Source organism: Neoarius graeffei, chromosome 19, assembly GCF_027579695.1.
Source record: "Neoarius graeffei isolate fNeoGra1 chromosome 19, fNeoGra1.pri, whole genome shotgun sequence".
Classification (NCBI taxonomy): domain Eukaryota; kingdom Metazoa; phylum Chordata; class Actinopteri; order Siluriformes; family Ariidae; genus Neoarius; species Neoarius graeffei.
The window spans coordinates 22,870,500-22,881,470 of NC_083587.1; the positions used below are offsets into that span (position 1 = coordinate 22,870,500).

The 10,971-nt window shown below is 47.6% G+C and overlaps 1 protein-coding gene across 1 annotated transcript in view; it reads right to left on the reverse strand.

Moving 5' to 3' along the window:
- The window catches only part of LOC132867884 (solute carrier family 22 member 13-like), a 15,668-nt gene extending 6,331 nt beyond the window's left edge, over positions 1-9,337 (reverse strand). Inside the window, exons 1-7 of the mRNA XM_060900854.1 lie at positions 8,963-9,337; positions 4,278-4,381; positions 3,915-4,069; positions 3,673-3,841; positions 2,350-2,470; positions 2,174-2,268; positions 1,756-1,970 (exon numbers count right to left, since the gene is read on the reverse strand). Coding sequence (XP_060756837.1) covers positions 1,756-1,970; positions 2,174-2,268; positions 2,350-2,470; positions 3,673-3,841; positions 3,915-4,069; positions 4,278-4,381; positions 8,963-9,337 — 1,234 coding nt within the window. The remainder of the gene's footprint in view (positions 1-1,755; positions 1,971-2,173; positions 2,269-2,349; positions 2,471-3,672; positions 3,842-3,914; positions 4,070-4,277; positions 4,382-8,962) is intronic.
- Between the last annotated feature and the right edge of the window lie 1,634 nt (positions 9,338-10,971).

Consider the following 10,971-nt stretch of genomic DNA (forward strand, 5'->3'; position numbering starts at 1 on the left):
AGCCCAACTCATGGAAGTGACCAAGTTGCAGAAGGAATTTTCCGACATGTTCTCGCCCCTTCCTGGTTACACCCACCTCATAGAACACCACACATTGAGATGCTCCTGGGGGTGGTGGTGCGTAGCTGCCCTTACTGCTTTCCCAAACACACACAAACACACACACACAAAAAAAAGGGGGGGGGATGAACTCAAGGCCATGTTCGAAATGGGAGTCCCACAGTGACTGGAGCAGCCTCGTGGTCCTGGTTCCCAAGATCGATGGGTCAGTTTGGTTCTGTGTGGACTATAGAAAAGTCAACACGGTGTCTAAATTTGATGCATACCCTCGCATTGATGAGTTGCTTGATTGGTTAGGCACTGCTCACTTTTATTTGACGCTAGATGTAATGAAGGGATATTGGCAGATCCCCTTGACTCCTCTACCCCAAGAGAAAACGGCCTTTTCCACACTGTTTGGGTTACACCAATTTGTCATGCTTCCTTTTGGGTTATTTGGGGCTCACGCTACGTTCCAGCAGCTCATGGACAAGATCCTTTGCCCTCACACTGTTTATGCGGCAGCGTACCTCAACGACATCATTATTGATAGCAATGACTGGCAACGGCACCTAGAACACCTTGGGGCCATCCTAGAGTCGCTGCGGTGTGCGGGTCTCACAGCTAGCCTGAAAAAGTGTGCAAGAGGGCAAGTGGAATTACAGTATCTGGGTTTCCACTTGGGTCATGGGCAGGTGTGTCCCCAAATTAACAAGACTGCAGTGATTGTGGCCTGCTCGAGGCCCAAGACCAAAAAGGGATGAGACAGTTCCCAAGGCTGGCTGGCTACTATCGTAGGTTCATACCTAATAATTCGAACGTCACCAGCCCGCTAACTGATCTCACTAATAAGGGAGCACCAGATCCGGTCCAGTGGACGGAGCAGTGCCAAGAGGCTTTCACTAAAATAAAAGCTGCACTGTGTGGGGGGCCACTTTTACACTCCCCAGACTTCTGTCTCCCCTTTATTTTACAGACGAACGCATCAGAAAGAGGGCTGAGGGCCGTTTTGTCGCAGAAGGCAGAGGGAGAGGAGCATCCCATGCTGTACATCAGCCTCAAACTCGATGCATGAAAGGAAGTACAATACCATCGAAAAGGAATGTCTGGCCATCAAGTAGACGGTCCTCGCTCTCTGATACTACATGCTGGGGTACCCTTTCGCTGCTGTTCAGAGCATGTGCCCCACCAGTGGTTCCACTGCATGAAGGATGCCAGAACACCCTCCAGCCGTTTAAGTTCGAGGTGGTCCATAGGTCGGGGGCGCAGGTGGTGGTGGCGGACTTCCTGTCCCATTGGTGGGGGAGTCCGCTGCAGGCTGGATAGCTACCCAGCAAGAGTCGGGCGGTGGGGGCGTGTGGCGGTGGGGCCAAGTGTCAGTTTGTGAATGGAGGGCGGGGTCAGGGAAGGTGAGTGGCCAAGTCATTACACCTGTTCTCAATTAATGTGTGTGTGTGTTTGTTGCAGTGATGGTGGAACATAAAAGGAGGGGGAGAGCAGAGAAGAGATCTCCCCCGACCAGAACACGTGTGCGCATGTGTAACTGTGTGTGAGCAGCGAGTGAGTGAAGCTGAAAAGCAGCAAAGTAAAGGAAAATAAAGTGTGTGAGAACATCAGCTCCTGCCTGCCATGCTTCTGTACTCCACCCACATCAGGGACTTATTATAAGATTATTACCTCACTTTCATCTAAAAAATGTTTTGTATGTTTGCACACCTGCTGGGATGACAAGAATGACCAGACATGCAGTTCCCCCGAGGAGCAACACTGCACTTTGAGATTTCTTTCTGCCAAAGCGCTCAATAAGTGGGTAGCAGCTGAGTAGAGCAGGAATCTCTGCAAAGCCGAAGATGAGCTGTGTCAGGTAGATGTTCACACCAAAGTTTCCCACATTCAGACTGATCCCATAGTACACCAAGCAGATCACAAACCTGTCAAAGGGACAATGCAATTTGGGGAAAAACACCAAAATGTCAGAATGGAATTAACGTGAAGATACACATCTGTATTGCACAATATTGTGCATTATTCAAAATATAATGGATGCCCAGAATATAGGTTTTGTGTGGTTTACCCTTTTTCATAGAACATATTTTGTTAAGTATTGCAAGTACTGGTACAAATTTGAACTTGCCAGATAAAGCACATAATCAACATCCTCTTTCTCAGACTCTTCACTCGGAAAAGGTCCAGCATGCTGCCGGTTCTGACTGTGTTCTCAGACTCCATCTGACGGACCATACATTGACATTACAAATTCCATTAAAAACAAATATAATTAAATATTTTGTTGAGACAGACTTCAATTACCCTTTCAAGCAGAGAGTCTGAAACTTTCCTGCCATTGACCCTGGCTGCATTCAGGATTATCTTTTTGGCTTCCTCCTGTCTGCCTTGAGTCAGGAGCCATCGAGCCGACTCTGGAAGGATCCTTAAAACAGAGAGCACTTACAGATATGGCATATATTATTCAAAGAGGTTTACAGATGAGGCAAACAACAATTGAACTATATACTTGAGCATTTGCTGGATAAGGACTTTACAGGGGTTTCTGGTAGAACTGAAGTTAAAAACCAGACCTTCTACAGAACCTTAACTACTGAGGCACCAGGTACCACTGGCTTACAGATATATGGGTTTATAATCTGTTCCATACATGCCTTGTTAGCTAAAGGTCCATATATAAAATAACTAAATATATCTCATCTCATTATCTCTAGCCGCTTTATCCTGTTCTACAGGGTCACAGGCAAGCTGGAGCCTATCCCAGATGACTATGGGCGAAAGGCGGGGTACACCCTGGACAAGTCGCCAGGTCATCACAGGGCTGACACAAAATCACAGACAACCATTCACACTCACATTCACACCTACGGTCAATTTAGAGTCACCAGTTAACCTAAACTGCATGTCTTTGGACTGTGGGGGAAACCGGAGCACCCAGAGGAAACTCACGCGGACACGGGGAGAACATGCAAACTCACACAGAAAGGCCCTCGCCAGCCACAGGGCTCGAACCCGGACCTTCTTGCTGTGAGGCGACAGCACTAACCACTACACCAACGTGCCACCCTATATATATTTATTTATTTATTTATTTATTTATTTATTTTTAAGGGCTGTCCGAGATGCAGAAGCAAGAGCCTTGATATTATAGATAGTATCTTAACCATGTGCAGCACAGTGGTTAACAATATCACTTCACAGCAAGAAGGCTCCGGGTTCGAACCTCACAGACAAAAGGGGCCTTTCTGTGTGGCGTTTGCATGTTCTCCCCATGTTTGTGTGGGTTTCCTCCCACAGTCCAAAGACATGCAGATTAGGTTAACTACTCTAAATTGTACATAGGTGTGAATGGTTGTTTGTCTGGCGAAGCCACAGCAGACCTAGCAAGTCGGCAGTGGATGAAGCATGCTCAAGATAGATGCAGTCAGGCTCATAAGAGGTGTTAGGGTGAGTCCGCATCTGAACTCAAAATTCTTGTCAAAATTCTCTCTTAACCCAAGATAACACACACTGGAATGAATATCCACAGCAATCATTTTTGATGACCTTAGTTTAATAGACTGCAAATCCACCCGCCAACATGAATTAAGGACAGATTCAGACTGAGATTCAGAGTGAAAGCCTTACCAAAAGTAGACACCGAGGATCAGGATTGGTGCAGACACAACTAATTGGAGAATCCTCCAATTGCGGATGCCGAAGGCCAATCCAGATAGTATCATTATCCCCAGGACATAGCAACAGTGAGACAGGATGGTGACCAAGGCCCGACGTGATGGACCACACCACTCAGGGCCTACAAAAATATTAGCCATCTCTAAAGTAATGTTAGTAAAAGGAATGGTATAAATTGTGTGTTCCATCAGTACCTATGATGTTGGCAGTGATGTTGACGCCAGACATAGTGACACCAACCACAAAGCGAAGAGCAATATAGATGTAAAAGTTGTAGGAGAAAGCAGCACCCACACCAAACAAGAACTGCAAAGTTAAAGAGAGTAGCAGAACAAAACGCCGGCCATATCTGCAAGGGTAGAAAACATGACAAGAAATTTGCCTTTTGTCATTACTTCAGCTCTATGGCCTCAGTCACTGTCTGACCCCAGTGTTGTGATGTTCAGTGAAAAAGTATAGAATAGTCATGTAGTATAGTGGGCAATAGAATAAACAATGAATTTACTACTAATTGTGTCCATTCTCTTGGTTATTTTGTTTATAGGAAGCCTCCTTACTTGTCAGCCAATGGTCCAAACAACAGAGCTCCAATGAGGAGTCCGGCCATGTAGATAGATTGTGAGGTCTCATTCAGAGTCTTACTTTCACACACCAAGTCAAACTAAAATAAATAAATAAATAAATAGAACAAAAGTAGTAAAAATATCAAAGCAAGCATTTAACCAAAACTTGGTGTCCCAGCAGCCTTCTACTTTTGAATCCATTTTGCATCCGAATTGTCTATAATTTGCCCATTTGAAGGAAAATTTTAGGTAAAACCTGTGATGGCCGCATCTGCAGCCACACAATTGCATGAAAGTCGGTAACCCTCATGCATTAGCATATTTTAGTTTCTCAGACACTAATAGTTTCACACCCATATTACACACACCAACACATAAATTAAGACACATAGTCCTTAATTTCATATAACATATCCATGATTAATTTAACTTGAAGGTACATAAGTTATCTCTGTAGTGCACACATTTAGTTAATTTATGTATATTCAACATTATGTTAATTTATCCTACGTTCTAATTCCCTTTTCTTTTTTTCTGGTGCTGGGGGGTGCTGGGCTGCTGAGGTCATCTGGCAGGATCTGGCAAAAAGCTGAACCCTGGGAGGAGTGGCTTTAAATGCAGGAAGAAGCAACTGGGCCCAATCATGTTCCTGCTGCATCAGAAGACATGCAGAGGAACATGCATAGAGACATGGCTATGCGGACTCACTCCAGACTCTGTGCTGCAGCTGGCTGGCTTCCAACTTTTCAGAGCAGACCATAACATGGATCTCTCTGGATAAAACAAAGGGTGGTGGAGTCTGTTTTTATGTAAACAGGGGCTGGTGCGGTGATGTGTCAGTGATCCTGAAACACTGTTCTCCCAACCTGGAATCATTTATCATTAATTGTAAACCCATCTACTCCCCGTTTGAGTTTGCTTCATTCATTCTGGTTGGTGTTTACATTCCACTACAGGCCATTGTGCAGAATACACAGTGCATGCTGGCCGATCAGACACTGGGTGTGGAGCAGACTAACCCGGAGGACTCCCTAGTTATTGTCCTCGGTGACTTTAACAAAGGTAACCTCAGCTACGAACTACCAAAATACAAACAGTTTATTAAACCAGAGAAGAGTATATTTTGGATCACTGCTACACTATAGTCAATAATGCCCATCATGCCCTCCCCCGGGTTGCACCGAGCTACTCTGACCATGTCATGGTCCACCTGATTCCTGCATACAGGCAAAAATTAAAGCTGAGGAAACTTGTAGTGAGGGCATCTAAGATGTGGAGCAATGAGGCTGCAGAGAACCTTCAGGCATGCTTGGACTGTACAAATTGAGATGTGTTCAGGACTGTTACCAATACTCTGGATGAGTACACAGAGGCTGTGACTTCCTACATCAGTTTGTGTGAGGACTGCTGCATTCCATCACGAACCAGGGTGAGTTACAATAATGACAAACCCTTGTTCATAAGATAAGCTCAGACAGCTAAGGTGGCAAAAGAAAGAAGCGTTCAGAAGTGGAGACACGGACAGGTTTAAAGAATCGAAGAACAGGTTTAGCAAGGCAGTGAGAGAAGCTAAACGTCTGTACTCTGAGAAACTCCAACACCAGTTCTCAGTCAATGACTCAACATCTGTGTGGAAAGGGCTCAGACAGATCACTGACCACAAACCTTCAGTCCCCCACTCTGTTTATGACTTGTGCCTGGCCAACCAACTGAATGAGTTATACTGTCGCTTTGAAAGACAATGGGACTGTCCTGATGGCATCCCCCGGGACTCCACCCTCCAGCCCACCACCCCAATCATCTCCTCCACCTCTACTGCTGCCAGGGCCTCTCTACAACTTCACACCTCGGAGGCCCATCCACCTTCCACCACAGCCTCAACCAAGCAGCTCTTTAAGAAGCTGAACCCCTGCAAAGCAGCAGGTCCTGACTCAGTCTCACCATTTACCCTGAAGCACTGTGCTGATCAGCTGTCTCCGATGTTCACAGATATCTTCAACACCTCACTGGAGACATGTCATGTGCCAGCCTGCTTCAAGGCCTCTACCATTATCCCTGTCCCCAAAACGCCAAGGATCACAGGACTAAGTGACTCCGGACCCATCGCCCTGACTTTTGTGGTCATGAAATCCTTCGAGCGCCTTGTGCTTTCCCAGCTCTCAACCATCAATGACCCGCTCCTGGACCCCATGCAGTTCGCCTACAGGCCCAACAGATCTGCCAATGATGCTGTTAACATGGCTCTTCATGTCATCCTCCAGCACCTGGACTCCCCAGGAACCTATGCTAGGATTCTATTTGTGGATTTCAGTTCCATCTTCAACACCATCATCCTGGCTCTTCTGCCTGACTCCACCTGCAGGTGGATCACTGATTTCCTGTCTGACAGGAAGCAGCACATTTAGCTGGGGAAACATCTCTGACTCCTGAACCATCAGCACTGGATCCCTCCCCAAGGCTGCATCCTTTCTCCTCTATTCATCTCCCTGCACACAGACAGCTGTACCTCAAGTCATCAGTCTGTCACGCTCTTAAAGTTCACAGATGACACCATCCTCACTGGACTCATCTCTGATGAGGATGAGTCTGCCTACAGGTGGGATATTGACCATCTGGTGTCCTGGTGCAGGCAGAACAACGTGGAGCTCAATACTCCAAAGACAGTGGAGATGATTGTAGACTTCAGGAGGCGCTCTGCCACACCCTCCCCCATCACCCTGTTTGACTCCCCAGTAACCTTTGTGGAGTATTTCTGCTTTCTGGGCATTATAATCACCCAGGACCTTAAGTGAGAGACGTATACCTGCTCTTACCAAGAAAGCACAGCAGAGGATGTACTTCCTGTTAAAGTTGAAGTCTGATCTGCCAAAGACAATGATGGTGCACTTTTACGCCATCATTGAGTCCATCTTCACCTCCATCGCCATCTGGTATGCTGCTGCCACTGCCCGGGACAGCATAGACTGCAGCATACTGTATAATTTGCTCTGCTAAGAGGATGATTGGCTGCAACCTTCCATCTCTTCAGGACTTGTATGAGTCCAGGTCCCTGAGGAGAGCAGAAAGGATTGTGGCCGACCACTCTCACCCCAGACACAAACTTTTGGAACCACTCCCCTCTGGTAGGAGGTTGCGGTCCATGAGAACAAAAACCTCATGCCATAAGGCCAGCTTTTTCCCCACTGCAGCTGCCTCATCAATAAGGTCAGAGACCCCCACTGACTCCAACCTCACACTTCCAATCTGTGACATTAATGCACTTCGTTTCTGAACTGCAATTTTGTACATTTCAAGGCCATGTCATGCATCTCCATTCTGTGAACCTTTATTGCTCATTCCAGCTCACATTGTACAGCTTGATTATTGACATCCCCCATTACACATTCTCTTCGTTTCACAAACTCTTGTCTGTGACCCATTTTTGCACATTTTGGGCATAATGCACAGCCTGGACTCCAACAACTCATGCACATACCCCTTAAATGTCCACTTTTCAAATTTGTATATTTCAGATTCTTCTATTTTTACACATGCGTGTGTGTGTGTGTGTGTGTGTGTGTGTGTGTGTGTGTGTGTGTGTGTGTGTATAGGTGGAGGTCAGGCACATTCAGCTGGAAGAGCTTGTCCTGCAGAAGAGCCAGGATGATGGTGTTGAAGACAGAACCGAAATCCACAAATAGAATCCTATTGTAGGTTCCTGGTGAGTCCAGGTGCTGGACAATGACGTGAACAGCCATGTTAACAGCATCGTCGGCAAATCTGTTGGGTCTGTAGGCGAACTGCATGGGGTCCAGGAGCAGGTCTGGTTGAGTGCTAACTGTTTTTGCAAGAAGAATTTGTTTCCTTTCCTGCCAGTAGTCACCCATGAAGGTCAGAAACTTATGCTCATTGCTTTACTAGCTTATTTCAAATCTAAAAACTGTAAACCACTAAAATGTCTAGTAGCATTTTACACCATCACAATGTCAGCCTCGTACATCAAATGGTTTGTAATCAGCAAGGCTCTACCTTGTGAAGTGAAAGTTATGGTAAGAAAGAGTAGTGCGAAAAATCCCATTCATAAAAATGTGCATTTCGTTTTTCATGTGGTTATTTAAGTGTGCAATATCTGCAGTTTGGGTGAGTATGGGAGGCCTTAGACTTAAAAAGCTTGAAAGCTGATCTAATAAATTTCTAAAGGTTCATTAGTTATTAAGTAGATAGGAGTTTGTTTCTACAGTTCCACTCTGAAGCTTTTCTGAAAATGATATCTTTAGAGGGGTGGTTCCAATCATAAAAGGTTCACCTGCTCCCAAAGTGGCATGATGGAAAAGGCTTTGCCTCATCATCTGGAAATTGCAAGTTTGAATCCAGATGATGTCACAGTCATCTGTGGCCAGGAGCTGAAGAGAACAAAATTGGCTATGCTCTCAGGTAGGGGCGAACGTTCTCTAACTTCAATCACAGAAACATGCACTTTCCTTGGAGTGTTATGTTGAAAAGATGCTTCACATGGCTTTCGCCCTCCCTGTTTGGTAGCTAAGGGAGATTGGCCATGGCTAAATTACAAAGAGTAATAAACCAAATAGTCAGACCTATGTAGACCCCCCATACCATTACAGTATCAAGCAACATGGCTTGTTTTACAAGACGTGCTGAATTAAATTCAAAACAATCATTTGTTAGGAAATACAGCTTACCTCAGTAATTAAGGTGCTACTCCCTTGAGGTGCTTTATAAATCCAGCCATCTCTGCATTTCTCTGTTGTGTTTAGTCCATAGGCTTCAATGACTTCAAATTCAAGTTCAACAGGAGTGAACATTTCACAGCTCTCATACTTGCCAGCTGGGTCTTTAGGGACTGTCAAATTTAGCTGCTCCTCGTAAGTCAGGTTCGGCCCTTGTTTCCGAATCCAGTTAGTATTGCAGTTGTGTGGGAAATTCAGGCCAGTAAACACCTGGACAAACAATTGAAAAGCTGAGAAGATGTTGGGGAGGCATATTATCACAAGCAGGCGCTTCTGGAATGGGCCAAATTCCCCAACAGCTGACAATATCTGGCTAAAGTCAATCATCTTGATGGAAAGCAGAGCAATCCCTTTCCATCTGGCATAGCAGTTTGCCAATATGGACATTAATTAATCTTTAACCTGCTTCAGGTTGGTCTAACAAACAGGGAACACGTACACACATTTATGTGGCATATTGTAAGATTGAGCTAGGGAAAAACAATGAAGAGACAAGTCAGATATTTTCCTCTTATTCAGCTGATGTAAAGTTTCAAATTGAAAATAAATGACTTGAGCACATTCACTAATTGCTATTAACTGAGGAGACTCTGAGGACGAAGTTACTGTGTGTGTGTGTGAGAGAGAGAGATCGCTTGTCAGGGACTTTGGAGCAAGTCAAAGTACGTATGTGTGGCAGCGGGGGCGTGGTCAAGCGCCGGTCTGTGACAGGAGGGCGGAGTCAGGGAAGGTAAGTGACAGAATCACTTCACCTGAGATCAATTAACCTGTGTTTGTGTGTCTTCCCAGCAACCACGCCCTATATAAGGAGAGAGAGAACAGAGGAAGGGAGCTCTCTCCTGCACCAGATGCCTTGTGTGTGTGTGTCTGGGTGTATGTGTGCTTAACCTGAAAAGGGAACACAATAAATAGTTTTTTTTGAACTCAGTTCTGTCCTGCCGTACTTCTGTGCTCCACCCACCTGCTCTGACCTCTACAGTGGTGCCGAAACCCAGGACTGGAGCACAGCAGCCCCATGGAGTCCTCCCCGTTTGCTGAACTGGTCCACGCCCTTGCCACGGCCCAGCAAAGCCAGCACCAGGCGCTACTCACCCTCCGAAAGGAGCAAGAAGAGCGGTTCGAGGCCCTGGTGTTGGCCCAACAAGAAGATCGACAGGCGTTCCGGCACCTCCTCGCGTCGGCGGGGTCCACCAGCGCTCCTGCCGCGGGCCCGTCTCCCCTCACTGTCACCAAGATGGGCCCGCAGGATGACCCCGAGGCGTTCATCACGCTCTTTGAGCAAGTCGCCGAAGCCTCGGGGTGGCCGATGGAGCAGCGCGCGGCGCGCCTCCTCCCCCTGCTCACGGGAGAAGCACAGCTGGCCGCGCTACAGCTCCCCGCCGACTGCCGGCTGGCCTACGCGGACCTCCGCCGGGCCGTCCTCCAGCGCGTGGGGCGCACTCCAGAACAGCAGCGCCAGCGCTTCCGCGCGCTGCGCTTGGAGGAAGTCGGCCGGCCGTTCGCGTTTGGCCAGCAGCTCCGGGACGCCTGCTGGCGGTGGCTGAGGGCCAACAACCGCGACGCCGAAGGAATCCTCGACCAGGTGGCGCTGGAACAGTTCGTCGCTCGCTTACCAGCAGGAACGGCGGAGTGGGTCCGGTGCCACCGCCCGGCGTCGTTGGATCAAGCAGTCGAGCTGGCGGAGGACCATTTGGCGGCTGTCCCGGCGGCAGGACAGCAGATGACATCATCTTCTCTCTCTCTCTCTCCCCCTCCTCCTGTGTCCCGTCCTCGCCCCATTCCCCCACCGCGGAGGCGGGGGCTGGCTCCTCCCCAGCCGGCCCGGCGCACCCGCGGTGCCCTCCCGTTTCTCCCTTCTGTGTCTGTCTCTCCCCCACCTCAGGTGAGTGAGCCCCAGATCACCGGTGCAGAGGGAAAGCCCGGGCCGGTTTGCTGGCGCTGCGGGGAGCCGGATCACCTTC